The sequence below is a fragment of the Lingula anatina genome, chromosome 5, assembly GCF_051362555.1.
Source record: "Lingula anatina isolate TDL-2025a chromosome 5, LinAna3.0, whole genome shotgun sequence".
In the NCBI taxonomy this organism is placed as follows: domain Eukaryota; kingdom Metazoa; phylum Brachiopoda; class Lingulata; order Lingulida; family Lingulidae; genus Lingula; species Lingula anatina.
The window spans coordinates 8756764-8773467 of record NC_141771.1 but is presented as its reverse complement, the minus strand read 5'-3'; the positions used below and the strand labels follow the sequence as shown (position 1 = coordinate 8773467).

At 34.3% G+C, this 16704-nt stretch overlaps 1 protein-coding gene and 1 long non-coding RNA gene across 3 annotated transcripts in view; one reads left to right on the top strand and one right to left on the bottom strand.

The window, feature by feature from the left end:
* Positions 1-16704, top strand: part of LOC106154784 (plexin domain-containing protein 2) — a 35809-nt gene that overhangs the window by 16330 nt on the left and 2775 nt on the right. Inside the window, exons 4-13 of one of the 2 annotated variants that reach the window (XM_013529263.2) lie at positions 4819-4888; positions 6342-6467; positions 6955-7008; positions 7475-7539; positions 8427-8523; positions 8805-8900; positions 9238-9383; positions 11132-11290; positions 15744-15798; positions 16151-16299. In XM_013529263.2, coding sequence (XP_013384717.2) covers positions 4819-4888; positions 6342-6467; positions 6955-7008; positions 7475-7539; positions 8427-8523; positions 8805-8900; positions 9238-9383; positions 11132-11290; positions 15744-15798; positions 16151-16299 — 1017 coding nt within the window. The remainder of the gene's footprint in view (positions 1-4818; positions 4889-6341; positions 6468-6954; positions 7009-7474; positions 7540-8426; positions 8524-8804; positions 8901-9237; positions 9384-11131; positions 11291-15743; positions 15799-16150; positions 16300-16704) is intronic. The other variant, XM_013529267.2, reaches the window with a different exon arrangement.
* On the bottom strand, positions 13124-14452 carry LOC147761593 (uncharacterized). Its single transcript, XR_015334437.1, has 3 exons — positions 13831-14452; positions 13505-13690; positions 13124-13263 (listed from the first exon to the last, which is right to left on the bottom strand). It is a non-coding gene; the product is annotated as an uncharacterized LOC147761593 (long non-coding RNA).

Below are 16704 nucleotides of genomic sequence, written 5' to 3'. Positions count from 1 at the left end.
TGGCACTTTTCACACTATATCACATCTGACACACACACACATACACACACACACACACACTATCACAACAGATGTAACAAAATATCACATCTGACACACACATGCACAATTTCATATCATTAGTAACACAGTGTCACATTTAACAATTCTGACATGCAACAATATCACTTTTGACTCTAATATTCTTGTAAGTCAAACCAAACATCATAACATTAAATTTTATAGAGAAAAATGAAAAAGAACAGTCACTTTTTCACACCTATGGGTTTATACAGTATCTTCAGGGAGGTGTTATGTATATACTATTACACATATATCCTGATGGCACAATTTCCAATTAAAGACCTATTAAGTTGATAAGACTGGTACTTCTTTCATCCACGCATATGGACACATGTATGAAGAGCTTCCCAGTTTTTTGAAAATGCCACAACAGAAAGATCAGATTATGTGATTCGACAGGCTTTTTGCAGACTATTACTGAAACTGTCACTTTTTATTCCCAAGATTGGTAAAGATTAGAATTTGCTCAGTCTGAATTGCTCGCTTCTGAAAATTGATCTTGGAGTGCGTCATTGTCTCCTCTGGGGTGATTTGTAATTTACTTATGCTTAAAGAATGCAAGCTAAAAGCACAAACGGTCTTTGTTTTAATAAATTATCTTAGCATCATTTGGTGTGATTTCTGTATGCCATATAATAGATATGTAAGAATGTAATGGGAAAGAATTGTAATTATACTAAGGCGAAGTCCCTTCTTTTGTGTAGAGATACCTTCCTGCTAGTAGATAAATTGCTAGGCAAGCTGTATAATGTCTTTTTGTCATTTGACTATATGAATTTACATAAGGAAAACACAATTCCCCTATTGGGGTTCCAGCACACTTTTTACAGTTTGTTTTATGCAGTTATGTGCAATTCTAGGGACCATCATTAGTAACATTTCAGAAAATGATACTGTCTAACCCTGAAGGCATTATATATATATTACATTACGTTTTTCAACACGAATCAGCTCTTAGTACCTAGTGGGGTAATGTACCACTGAGATAATGGACCAGTCTTTGTAAAGAGAGAGAGCCAGACTGAGAGAGAGATTTTAACCATTTTTAAGACATTACCCTTTTTGAAACTGAGTTAAGCAAAAATGGTCTGAGTGAGAACTAGAACATTGTCGGGGGATTCCAAGAAAAACAAGATTATCCTTTCTTGAGTGTCTTGTGCCCTTTAGACTGAAACTTGAACTATTGGCTTATGCTTGATGCTATGATACTATATTACCTAATTCAGTACCTTGATACAGGCATTATAACAGGATACTGTCACTACCTTCACAAGCAATTATTATCACCTTTGTTAGCTTACTGCTGTGTTGGATAATAGCCTCAATAACACATATAATGAGCTGCTAGGCCGTTTCCTAGATGATCAGAAAACGTTTCACATGCAGTTATATATAATGTATCACAATCCAGTGCCATAAATAATGGCTTTTATACCGAGTACACAAAATATTGTGCCTGAATAGTATTAGTCCTTAAATTGTTCTGATGCCACATGAAACATTGCAAAAGGCATTTAATATTGTAAATTACATTGTTGATGATAGCATTCACTTTTTATGTACAGACACAGATGTGTCTGTACATATAGCCATCATCTGCGTCTGTCGTCGCCGTCGTCGCCGTCGTCGCCGTCGTCGCCGTCGTGCACTTTTCCCGATAACACGATAAGTGGAACACCGTTTTTGCTTTTGGCTTGAAACTTACAGAACTGGTGAATATTCCTAATACGCAGGTCAAGTTCGAAAATCAGCATGATCGGGCCATTTTTAGGGAAGTTATGCTGTTTTTTCACTTTTTTCAGCATATATGCAGCACCGATAACACGATAAGTGGAAAACCATTTTACCTTTTGGCTTGAAACTAACAGAACTGATGAATATTCATAATACGCAGGTCAAGTTCGAAAATCAGCATGATCGGGCCATTTTTAGGGAAGTTATGCTGTTTTTTCACTTTTTTCAGCACATATGCAACACTGATAACACGATAAGTGAAATAACATTTTACCTTTTGGCTTGAAACTAACAGAACTGATGAATATTCATAATACGCAGGTCAAGTTCGAAAATCAGCATGATCGGGCCTTTATTTTAGAAGTTATGCTGTTTTTTCACATTTCCTCAGATTCAATTATTAGGCATGTTAACAGTCTCATTACTTAACTAATAAGATACGTAAAAGTGTTTGTTTGATATTTCCTGCATCTTTACAACATTGTTAATTGATTGTGTAAAAATGATGGTAAACTTGTTATCGTGTATTGTGTAATAAAGTGTCAAAAATGGAAATAAACTCATCATTGCAGTTTGTCAGATTCAATCATCCACTATGTTCAGAATCTCAGAATGGAGGAAATTGGACATTAAACACTGTTCTATTGATATTTTTCCCATCTCATCAATTTTCTTAGTTGGTCATATAAAAATGGCAACAAACTGTTTATTTTGTTTTATGTTAAAATATGTTAAAAATGGAAATAAACCCATTTCAGAACAGTGCTGTCTTGTTTACATTTTGGCATTTTTAAATTGTGACTTTGAAGTTTCATGAGCCTGCAGACCTTTGCTAATCACATTTTCTGAATATTCATGATACTAATATTTTATGATTAAAAATTGATGGTCATTATGCTGTTAAATATTATGTAATATTGCATCAAAACTTGAAGGAACCCCTATTTTGGGCACTGCTCCCATGATGACCATTTAAGAAAAACCATGTCACTTACTGTCTTCAAACTTACAGGAAAGAAACATAGGGCTAAAATACAGTTTCAGTAGGCAATGCAGTCTGTTTGGTAATTTTTTTCTGGCAGTTAAACAGTTTTTTGTGAAAATTTAATTTTTCACATATTGGCATTTTCAAGGTGTGACTTTGAAGTTCCATGAGCCTGCAGACCTTTGCTAGCCACGTTTTCTGAATGTTCATGTGACTAATATTCCATTATTAAAAATTGATGGTCATTATGCTGTTAAACATTATGTAATATTGCATCAAAATTTGAAGAAACCCCTATTTTGGGCACTGCTCTCATAATGACCATTTAACAAAAATCATGTCAATTACCGTTCTCAAACTTACAGGAAAGAAACATGGGTCTAAAATACAGCTTCAGTTGGCAATGCAGTCTGTTTGGTAATTTTTTCTGGCAGTTAAACAGTTTTTTGTGAAAATTTAATTTTTCACTTATTGGCATTTTCAAGGTGTGACTTTGAAGTTCCATGATCCTGAAGACCTTTGCTTGTCACATTTTCTGAATGTCCATGTTACTAATATTCTATTATTAAAAATTGATGGTCATTATGCTGTTAAGCATTATGTAATATTGCATCAAAATAGAAGAAAACACAATTTTGGGTGCTGCAGCCTTGATGACCATTATGGGAAAACTGTGTTACTTATGACTGTCAAACTTTCAAAAAAGAAACACAGGACTAAAATGCAGCCTGAGTTGGAAAAGCAGTCTTATTGGCTTCTTTTTCTGTAAGTTATACATTTTAGTGTAATATTCATTATCTTTTTGGCATATTCATTGTGGGACTCAGAGCTCCCATGAACATGAAGCCGAATGGTAATCATATTTTCTACATGTCCATCCTATTTATAGTCAATAAACAAAAATTGGTGATAATTATTCTCTAATTTATTATGTAAAGTTACATCAAAATTGACAACAATCTTTTTGCACTGCTACTGCAAACATTATGAAAAGAAAACTGTGCTACTTATTATCATTTTTAACTTACAAGTACGATTTTTAGGATTGGCCTTCAGCTCATATGAGAAAACCAGCTCTATTGGATTATCATTTTTATTGAATTTATGCATTTTTTGTGAAATTTTCATTTTTCTCATTCTGGCACTTTCTTAGTATAAACTTGAACTCCGATGGGCCTGAAGCCTTATGCTTTTAATTTCGTCTGTGTTACCTGTTGTGCATAAGTTGATGTTGACTGTGCAGTTAAACATAATGTATTATTGCATCAGGATTGGTAGTCTCCTATTTTGGGCATTATGGTTTTGTGCTTTTCTTAAAGTGTGACTTATGGGCCTAAAGACCTTTGAGTGGGTCAGTCTGTAAATTACCCTTGGGTATCACTAGATTAATTTCAGAGTTATAAAGTCATTTGCCTTAATAGGCCATTAAATGAGATTACATAAAGCACACTTGTTGATATTTCCCTGTAAACTCCCAAAGGTAAAGCTCTCTGCTAGATTAATAATAAGGAAGCAGTGATAATTATGCAGGTAAATTTTGTTTAATATTGCAAATAAGTTTTAAATAATATATATATATATATATATATATATATATATATATATATATATATATATATATATATATATATATCAAACTGGAAGATTAAAAGTTTGAATAGCATCTTCATTGGAATTATATTTACCTCAAGCTCTGCCAAGGAGGTCATATTTTCACCCCCGTTTGTCTGTCATCCACATAACACAAAAAGTTATGGACTGATTTTGCAGAAATTTTCAAGAACTGTCGGAAGTGGGCCAAAGAGGACAATGATTAATTTTTGGTGGTGGTCTGGAACAATAATCAATCAATTATCAATAATAATCAACAATTGCTGCCTTGGCAGAGGTCTGCACTCTCAAAGTGCTTTTCTAGCTTTGTTATGTTTTCCTTTATAATTTTTTCTCAAACACTTGCATTTGTGACTTTTATTTGTATATATATGAGTACCAATACTAATTTTACATCATTGTTTATTTTTCCCCCTTTTTTTCAGAGAATACACCTGACATCAAAATTCATCTTTTATGGTCACACTATCAGCCAGGTTACCATAGCAACAGGAGGTAGGTGACAGAATTGCAGTAATAAGTAGTGCCAGGTGTGTTAATGGCTTGTCTGTACGTCTTTAGCATTAACATTGTCAAGCAGTGCCCATTTTGAGCACTGCCTGTGTCTGAGCAAGACAACTCAAGTAGACTTTCCCCAATTAAAAATCAAATATATAATATTGATAAAAAATTAATTAGAATCATCTCCAAAGATACTTAAAGACAGTCTCAGTGCGTTAAACCCTTAAAATAGCACGAAAATGAATTTTCCTGGAAAACTCACCAATTTCCCCATAATGACCAAAGTATATCCTATCCAAAACCGTTCAGAAAATGAAGCTACCTAATACCGTTTTTAAGTTCCATTAAATAATAAAAGACGACTCGTCTTAAATACTCAGCTACCACCTCACAGTACGGCTTCAGAACGCGCAATTTCTCGCTAAGTCTCGCGGTTTACTATGAATGAAGTACTACGGCTGAGACCCGGATGTTACTATTTGGCGCCAAAACAGCAAACATGGCTCAGACGCGCGTCAAGTCTGAACAGGAGAGCGACAAAAGGGGGCGAAAGAAAATAGCCACTCCAGTTCGAAAGATACGAAAGAAAATTAGAGACAGACGAAGAAGCACTCAGACTGTGTATGTTGGGAGGGAGGTGGGGCGGTGGAGGACACTTAAAGCTGAGTTAGGACTCACATACGAGGCAATGGCCAAACTACTCCTCGACACGTGAGTATGCGCTTCACAGGTCTCAAGTGTGTCTGATTATCATATTATCCTGTTCACAATAAATGACAATATTTGTGCTCATACAAAGTTGGTTACGTGTATAAGAGCGTTTTGGGCTTTACGTTTTCTGTTTTTGATCGGTACATGTACCGAAAAGATGGACAGGCGGCACTTACATGTCTGACAAGTTTCGCTGTGTAGTCGTGACGTCTATCTCATGCTGACTGAAGCCTGCTGTGATTGGTCGTAAGCGTGGGAAAATCGAGGTCGTGACCTTGAGCCGGAAGTACTTCTGGCTGTGCTCCGAAATAATGATAAATAGTTTTCGTTTTCTAATTCTTTATTCTAGTTGTCTTAACAGGACTTTTGTGACCCAGACTTATTCATATAATAATAAACAGTCTCCCAAAACACAAATCTGATCAAAGTTTTACATAGAACCTGCTTCTATACATTAATCTAACCCACTGAGTTGTCCTTTAATGTTTTTTTTTTTTTTTCCACCTATAATATATGACATTTCTTGCCAACCTTTGCCAAGGGACCTTGGACATATGACTGACTCTTCCATGTTAGAATGATGCCTCATAATAAACAATATATTAAAAAAAATCAGTTTTTTGTCTATTTAGAAGCAGTTTAACTTTTTACAATTATAACACAAGACTGACACTTGAGCATTTATTTTTTAGTCATTTGTACAACTGTTTTAAAAGATGCATCACTTTTTTTAAAGGTTTCATCTACATGAGTGACTTTCTGCATCAAAGACTTACAGCAACGCAGTATGTGGCACCCCTTATGGCAAACTTTGACACAAGGATTGGGAATGAAAATTCAAATATTTATTACTTTTCTAATGGTAAGTACCCCGACTTTCAGATGTTACAGAACTCTTACATTTACATTAACATGATATGTGTGTGACTCTTCTGTGACCTCTGAACCTCGGGGTAATGACTGTTGATTTTCATAAAGAGTCTCATAAAGATGGAAATAAGGAATTTTTTTTTCCAGGGGTCATTCCCAATGAAACTGTTGTTCCAGGTAGATCACTACAACTTGTGGGGACTCTCAGATTAACAGATTAACAACCAATATGCCATAATGGCATAATGTAAAGGACTGTTGCAATAATTAATTAACTCATCTGACTGTCTTAGGAAAGCAATGGTGACATAATAGTGAAGCACCAGCTTATTGCTGTCTTTTGTTTAGAGCATTTCTTGTTTTATAGCACATATAGCCAGTTGTAGATAATCACTTTATAACTGACTGAAGTCAGCATCAAAGTAAAAAATGAGATGCACTTGTTATTAATTTAAACTTGGTGTTTTGAAATTTTCCAGAAACCATATTAGTTGTTCATTGGGACAAAGTCCATCTCAAAGACAATCCTGGTGGTGAGTTTAAGGACCATTCCCAAATCTTATCGAACTAACTGTGGATAGATCTATCTCTGAGGGGATTCTCGCTAAATTGCAATCAACTTATGTAGGGGGTAATTTTATTTAGCAGCTTCAGTGGGCTTGCCAGACATCTTAGCCACTTTAGCTGAAAGCAATTTAGCGAGAAACCCCTCGCGGATAGATTGATCCTGTTATGGAAACCCAGTCTTAGTGACATTGTTATGTCTTCTTAATCAAAATGATTTATCTCTTATATGTGAAAAAAAGGTATTGGGAACCATTATCAGGGAAAGAAGTGGAGGTAGCATGTTTTATAAAGGTTGAATGTTTGGAGATTTTAGACAGATTATTTCTTAATTGTTTCATTAAATTTTATGATCATCTGCATGTTTAATAGAAAGCCTAAAGATAATTTTTCTTTAACTGATGAATAATTTATTGATCATCCATTTCTTTTCAGCTGGAAATTTTACATTCCAATTGCTTTTAAAGAACAGTGGAGAAATTTATTTTGTATACAAAATCGTAAGTTGTAATGTGATTACTCATCAAAGATTTTTACCAATATGTACTTGACTGTGTTGCAACAGGTCTACCAGATTTATGCTATTTGCCTACCAATTTGCATCCATTATTCAATTAATATGCAATTTAGAATCACACCAGGAGGAAGAAGATTATGATCTTTTTCCTGAGACTGCTCTTAAGAATTGTAAAGTGTTACTAGATGATTTTTATTGTGAATTGACACTGAATTAAATAGCAGTGACTGTTCTATCTCATACTTGCTTCAGTGTAGAAATGAATGATATTACAAAGTCACCCAATAACTGCCAAATCAGAAACAGAGTGGTCAAACATTTTATATATAATTTTCTAGGGCACTTTTTTTTTGTGATCTAGATTTTCATTTTTGAAACATTCTAGTTTCATATAGAGGATTTTATTATATTTAATACTGGACTTACAATTTGGTCCAGTTGTTGACTTTGCATCACCCTCTAGGAACCTTCAGCCATTCTACGGAGAATCCAGATGAACTTTTCTAAGTCTTGTCATGTAATTGACTTGTTATCTGTGTTTCCAGTAGATAGGCTGAATCTCTGAAAGGGAGAGCAACTTCATCATGTGGACGAAATTGTAGGTCTAGCAAGGATTTTCCCAGAGAACCCCCCAGCTGTCATTTGGACAGCCACCGAGGTCACCGGACGGCCTACATATTCAAAAACAACTGGACAGCTTATGAATTTTTTTGAAAAATAATGGCTTGGACTCCCTGAATTTTTGTAGGAAATTACAGCTGTCAATTTTAGATGGGCTGTACCCCCCAACTCTGAAAAAAGCCCTGAGGTCCGGTATTGATTTAAATATGTGAAATACTAAGTTATTACTTACACATGTTCACATTCTAGGTACCTGTGTCTGTCCCCGCTATCTCCTCTGCCTATCACCCGGTAAAAGTTGGTGTCTCAGATGCCTATTATATTGACAGACTTGAACCAAACACAGGTAATTTTAAAAACAACACTCGATTTGCATGAGAGAGGTAATGTGTTGGTTTATCCAGTAGGGTGATGTCATTTATTAGATTTATTTTTTCATCTTTTGTGACTAATTATATGAATCGCTGCATTGAATCTCCCATAATTTGGCCTGGTAGTTCTAATATTAATCAGCAGAAAAACACCAAATGCAAGTAAACACTTCTTTGTAAATATTTTGTTTTACTTTGCCATGAAGAACACATGCACCTGTATATGGTTTTAAATAAGTGTGTCTTTTCACTTCAGGCATGACATTTCGCACAATTTATGAATATGACAGAATAGTTCTGGACCTTTCAAAAGTAAGAAGCAAAAGTGTCTACAAGTTGTTTCCATTGGCAAGTAAGTGCCTATTATAGTGACTGTCTCTATTTTACACACTGAATCCCTTGCTGTATTTGCTATTTCTCTTACTACTTTGCAATTTTTTTTAGCTCATTGGTTTGTTTTACCAATCTTTATATTGATTAATTCATTGAATTTTTCTACCATATTGTTATTTAGTTTGTCTTGATAAATGCTATGTATATATCTTTGAAACAGCAGATGTTACCAGTATGTTGTTATTATAATAAATTGTCTTTCTAAAAAATAAAAACAAGTGGAATAGTTAGCATACAGATCTTAAATTTACTTTAAGTTATGTATAAACTGCTGCATCCCTCCCTTTCTATTTCAGCCTGTAACATACAGACCACCTGTGACACTTGCACCACTGCCAATTTGGCCCAGTTTAATTGCTCCTGGTGTCAAAAACTCAACAAGTGCTCAGATGGCATGGACCGCCACCGGCAAGCATGGCAACTAAATGGTTGTCATCAGAATGTGAGTACTGTATGTGACACTCACTGTGAGAAAACTTCATCGTAAAAATAAGAGCCAATTTTCAGTTTTGTTTATTGTAACAGCTTTGAACTTTAAAGAGTGGGGAATTTGGTGTGTTTGAAGAAAAGCTTCAGTCATTTTTGCTGCTGTGGATGTTCAGTATGATTACATCAGTGAAGCATACACAAGGACCCAGCTAATAAATAATCCACCATTGCCAAGCCAACAGCCACCACAACATGGAAAAACTTTAAAACGTATGAAATGAAGCAGGTTAAGTTAGCAGATACAAAACATGATAATTTTGTCAAGAATTGTTTTCACCCCCTTTTTTTATTCTATGTTTCATTGGTCACTATGTTTTCTTGGTTAATTGTCTGCTCAGTTGTAATAATAGTTTGCTGGTTAGCCACCTGCTCCAGTACATAGTTTAGTAGTTTTTGCTCCATAGTTTTGTATACACAATTGATCAACACATTGCTTTATTTTTGTGTGTCATAGTAGTTCTACACTGCCCTAAGCTTCCTATACAACACTGCCATAATGGTAACAATCTTTTTTATCCATATATAGTGCAATTGTGCTTCATGTAATTACGGCCTATTTTCAAGTGCTCTTTCAGTGTGTTTGATATAGGTCTGCCACTCACTTTCTATGGTTTCCATTAGTTTCAGCAATTGGCTGTGTTCTGTTCACTATTTACATATACACATCTGACTTTTGTAGTTTTTGTTCTTGCATTCACTGCTTGTCTTTAGGGAGCTAAATTAAATCCAATACTGGTTTGCCAAATGCAGACATTCACTGTGACATTTCTTGTAAAAGTCACTGTGCAAACCTTCTACTTGAGGTGATGTTATCAATTTACTGTCGAAAAATGAATTCTTTGTTTGCATATGGGTAGCCTGTCCTTTGGCTTCTCTAAAGTAGCAATTTATATGCAAACTCTCTGCTCGAGGTAATGCCATCAGTCAGCTGTAAAATTTTATGCGAAGAGCTGGCAGTTCAGTGTATTTTGGCATATTTTGGGCAATTTAAGCTTTTAGGTATTTTTTCATGCTATCCTGAGTACTAAAAAGATGGGAGGACTCAAAGTAATTTAAAAGATGGCAGATTGATTTAGTAATACTCTCCACCAGAGACCAAATGAGTGATGATGCTGATTCTGTGTGAAATTTTACTATGTAGCCCTGGTAAAGGGTACAACCTAGTTAGTTCATTGTGCTTTTGTCTTTGTAGTGACATTATAGCTGTTGTTTATGGATCCATGTACTGTCTGAATTCCTACAAAGTATACCTTCTGCATGGTAGCATATAGTACAGACATGAACATAAATCTACAGCTAACAAACTGTTGATTATTGATTATTAAGAACATGATATAAGTATATTTCTTTATGGAATTGTAAGTTTGTAGATGTGGGCCAAGTGAATAACTGCGTCAGATCAGAGGTTTTTGGCTATAAATAAGTTATTTCTGAAGGATTGTAAACATGTTTTCTACCATTTTGACCTTTAACCAAAGGGCCTTGATTGTCATTGCACATTAATTTCCATCATCATTATAAAGAGACATTATGAAAGGTCTACTTGTCCAGAAAAATAATTATTACCAATGCCAAGGAGGTTCTGTCATTGGCTTTGTTGCAATGGTTTATTTAGCCTTTAACTCAAAAAGTTTTGGATGATTTTGATAAAATTTTCAGAGAAGGTCTGTATTGACAAATGTCTCATGGCAAACTTTTCAGGGCTTGACACGTTTGAGTGAATGTTTACATAGTACAACAACCTCATCAAACCCCACAACTACAAGCACATCCAGGAGAACTCCTGCAGTAAAGAGGACAACTGATGCAGTGCGGACTGCACCTCCAAAGTTTGTCCCCACTGGATGCCATTTAAACACAGTAAATTGAATTATTTACTTGTGATTCTGCGTGGCTTTCACATGTTTTTCTCCCTTCGGCCAATGGCTTTCTAGTAACCTGCCTCATTAAAATAACCTTCTTACCTAGATGCCTATTCTTAATAATTGCACTCGTCAAATTGGAGATTGAAATTAATGATTCTATCAATATTGATCTGTGAATGTTATATGGTTTTCTTGTAAATGATTTCAGTAATGAGACTCCAAGTCATTACTTCTCTTTATTTGAGTATTTTTAAAAGGCATGAATATGATTTAACCAAATAAACCTATTTCTGCAATGAGATATCAGACAAAGCAAATCATGATGTTCGATGCACTTTCTATGACTATAATTTCCAGTAAATTTAACGAGCTTACTACCAGTCGCACTCCATCCTTTCCCTTGTTAGACTTGTTGAAGCTTTTGTTTCTTATGTGACGTTTTGTGATTCTTTATCTGTTTTCAGAAAAGTGTTGAAGTTAGACTGCAGCACAGCAAAAAACCTACTAAATTTACCCAAAAATCAATAAATATGTTTTTTTTTTCTGAATCTTATCTGGATTACTAAAGTGTCACTTTGTTGAAGGCATTTACATCTATGCTGAAGTTGATGGTTTCAATAATCTGGTAGCCCCAGTCTAACTTAAGAACATATCTGAATATAGCTGAAGTATATCTCTGGTGGCATTTTTTTCTTGTGTGTTTGTGTGCATTTGGAGCATCTTTGTATATTGAAGTATTACACATAGTTACTAAGACTCTGCTAAACTTAAGTGTTACCCCATAACTGATAATTGTTTGAGCACATCATTTTTTTTCTTTGGATATTGGCTGAATCTTCTAAGCATTGCCTGACTCAAATTTTGCACAATAGAAAAAATTACAGACCCCAAAGCATCTGACTTACATGGAGTCTACTGTTACAGTGCCTATATATTTACATGCTATGCAAAAAATAAAAATAAAAAATAAATAAATAAATAAATAACTACTCTCTACCATAATTTTTATTGACAAACTTGGATGACAGATCTGTAAATTGTCCCCAATGTATTTAACAAAATAATATTATTTATTGTGTCCCAGGTTGATTGTCCGATTGACATGCCTCCCCATCCTGGTATTATCCTGGTGTCCTGATAATATCTGTTTGGCTTGTGATACGTGTAAGATACAAATAGATGGTGTCACAGCATACATACATATCTATTAGATGTTCAACCCTATCCATGGCCAATATTGTAAATTGCAGTGTTCCCGAAAAATCATCAAACAGCTGAACATGTCTGCCATGAATTGAAAATGTCTAATGTCAACATGTCAGTCACAATGTCTCTATTATCGGATGACAGAGCATTTAAAATACTAAGTTCTGGCCCAGTTGTCAGCTCTTTTTGCCACTGCATGAAGTGCTCCAGTGCAAAAAAGTAGGTAATGCATTGATACTGGTAAGTCTTGCCCTCATGAGCATTTTCTAGCCCCCTTGCGAAATTCTGAGGTTTTGTACGTTGTTTGTACAACTTTTTTTTTAATTTAAAGCAAATGCATAGTCTTCTGGAACTTACTTTACTGTTTTGAACTCAAATAGAATATCCATGCTTAGATTCTGAATCAAATTCACCCAAACAAATTAAACGTGTGGTAAAAAATGACATCGATGTGTATTCCCCATGGCCACTTCACAATGAAAAAGGTACACATTAAAAAAATGGAAATTTAATTGAGAGGAATGGAATAAAAATAAACTTGTGCCATGGGTAATTAATACTTTCATTATATTTCTTTAGCAGTTTGGCACCCATGGCCGCCTTGAGCTTTTTCCCGTCATGTGTCTTCAGTCTAAATGTACTCTCATGTTTTCCTTTCCCAACAAGTATGTATGGGCCAATGTAACTGTCCACGTCATTTCCCCCTTTTCTATCAGCCCGCCTCAGGTCTAGTTTCAAAACCTTACACCCAATCTGGTACTCCTGAAAAAAGCAAAGAAAATAATTGCACAATCTAATACAGTTTAAAAACATATCATATTTGATCGTGAAAGGGCATATAAGCATATTGGTATGCAAGTAAATTAAATTGATAATGAAGCCCAAGTGTAGTATTATATATATATATATATATATATATATATATATATATATATATATATATATATATTAGCTAACCAAATGCATGACAATAAACAGAAATAAAAACCATGTTAAGTCTAACCTATTTGCAGCGTTTGCCGTCATAGTTTTCTTTAGCTTTGCCTGCGTTTCCTCTATGCTGGCCATAGCTGTTGGTCGTGCCTTACAGTTTAATACTTTTATTACTTCTATCCGTGGCAGTGGGTCTATTTCTTCCTCATTCATTGGTTGCAAGTTATTTAGGTCTTCATTTGGAAGAGTTGCTTCACTAGAATGGCAAATACTTAGATGCTGTGCATGTTTGATGAGACCGAGAGTGATTTACATAATTATTGTGATACTTGTATTTTACACCTGTGGTATTAAGTATAATTTTGACTTTCTATCTGAGTGAAAACTCATGCTCACTTTCCAAACATAAGAAAATGGGGTGTCATTTTCATGCTGGCCTGCACGGAAGTGTTATATGCAAAGTTGCGTTGCCCTAAGTAGAGATCCCTCTCTTTTGGATCTTTGCATTATTTGGTTAATAACATTGCCTTCAAAGTTTGATCGTATCTCTCTGAAATATAAAATGATACATTTACTCTTATGCTGCCACATTGGTTGTTCTATAATGTTATCGCTAGTGTAAGTCATGAAAGTATATTTGATTGATTAAAAGAAACAGAAAGGAAATATTTATTAATAATATATTAATCACCTATGGGTGTTATGGGCTCGTAACACACCTGCTGCAGCCAGTTATTTTTGATATGGTGGCAACTAAGGTGTGGCAGAATTCTCTGCCTTGGTCTGATACTATAATGCTAGGATAACCAAACCTAGATGATGAAAAGGTACATAGCTTGTATAGATCAAGGATGTGCTGCTGAAGTATTTCATTTAACTATGCAGTATAGAAAGCATACACCATCAGTAAATCTTTCAAGAATATTGCCACGTTTTCAGCCTTGTTATTGGGTAGTGATTTCACTGAAGCATGCTTCGTGAAGTAGCACATGCCGTGATATGATTTTGGCATGTGGGCAAAATCAATTCCAATTTGAAAAGAAAACAACAAAATAGTTTAAGATTTGGAAATCATACCAAAATGTAAGATATGAAAAATAACTTTTCCGTTAACTTTAACGTCCATCTTACTGTAAAGCATTTTGTGACATGTGACACTTCTAGCAATACAAAAAGAGGATACACTGTATATTTGTACTGGTACGCTTTATTGCTTGTTTACACAAACTTGTGTGACTGTACGTATGGTTCAAATCTGTAAAAAAAAAATAAAAAAATAAAATATATATATATATATATATATATATATATATATATATATATATATATATATTAATAAAAGTGAATAAATTAATTAATAAAGAAAAATGCCACACTACATTTGAAATCATACATGTGTCTTGACCCAGTCTTTACTCTTGTAAAAACCACAATATGTATGTACCCAAAACCAAATATTAACTCCATATGTATATGTATAAATTTAAAAGTGACAATGACAGTTGAAAATAAAGTACAAGTAAATCAAACTTACAAATCTATGTCCTGTTTTCTATGACTACCTAAATTCTTGCTTCTTGCTTAGATGGTGTCTGTTGTGTAAAAAGAACTGCTCACCCTAAGTGGCATTGCCTATTATTAAGTGGGGATGTGTGTGTGGGCTAATTGCAGGGGTGTGAGGTGTATGTCCTTTACACATTTTGATATATTTACCTGATACCACAGTTTGCACTGTTCCACCACTGCTGGCTGAAGTGGGGCAGGGTTCACTCTAAACTTCTTATTTGCCACCTGGCACTGCTATAGGTGGCAGCAGTGTTGACCATGAAGTGGCACTATTAAATTAAAGCAACATAGTACTTATAGAACCTATAGTTTATGATAATTTATATTGCATTGGCTTCACTGGTTGATTATTGCATTTATTACCACTGAATGTTAAACATGCATGTATTTTGTTGGAAAAAATGTGATAAACAAGATTTTATTGCACCCTCAAATTGACACAACAGTTTAGGCAGGCTGAATGATAAAATGGCTGGTAGAGCAGCTTTATTTTCACCAATGAAACTGTTTTATAATGGCTATTTTTCTCTGATTTGACTATCTTGTTTCATAAATATCTGTGATATCTTTTTAATTATTGTGGTTTTTCTCTAATTGTTTTCTCTTTCATATACTAACTAATAAATGAAATACATTTATCACTGCTGTTTGCACATTTTGGTCGCATTGATAACCCTGACCATGTATATGATAAATATATATATGAAGTTTATTTTTGATTGTGTATATTTTTTATATTGTAGAAACAGCAGGTTGTGTGTTCAGACATTACCACTACTAGCAGCAAAAGCAGTCAAGGTCAGTTTGAATTTTAAAACAAAAATCAATTTACATTATTTATTTTTGTTTTGGACCCATCATGCATACATAATTGGCCAAAGCTTTTGTTAAAGATAGTTTTCATGTTTCCTCAAAAAAGAAGATAATTGTCTCAAATACCTGATGAAACTGTTTTATTGAATCCTGCCTCCCAATGTACCAGTGAAAAGATATTTTATGTGTGGACCTCAGAAAACAAGAATTAGGTTCGCAAGTGTGTTCAGAGCAACTTTCTGACTTTACCTATTTATTAATTAGTAAAAAAAAAACAATTTTAATTTGGTTCATTGAATGTAAAGCATCATCTTAAATTTGATTTTATTACATCCAGCATTGCCACAAGCAAACTCCGCCTCTGGGACCATAGCAGTGGTATTGATTGTCATCTTCATCATTGTCATTTTAATCATCGGAACAGTGGCCTGGCTGTATTACGCCTACAAGAATCCCACCACACGCTCCGGACAGTGGCTTATCAAAGTAAGGAATTGGAATATTAACAAAATAGGGAATAGTTTTGGAAACTGAAACAATAATAGATGGATGGAAATGTAATAGTTACCTACAAAGAAATAGAAAATATTAAGAAGCAATGAAAAATAAAGTGAGATGGAATAGAATAGGAAATATATAATGACATATAAAGGAAAGAAAGTGAAAAAAATATGTGGGATGATAAAAGTTAGTCATTATATATATTTGGCATGTCTTGTAACCAGTGGAAAAAAAAGATGGTTATGAAGACAAAGCCATTGTCTTACTCACTGACACATTTTTGATTAATTTCCTTTTGCTTCAACTTTTGCTTAATTCATTGGAAATCATATCTTTTTGAACATTTTTATATTAAAGAAGCTTGCTATATATTTACGTGCCTTCCAAAAC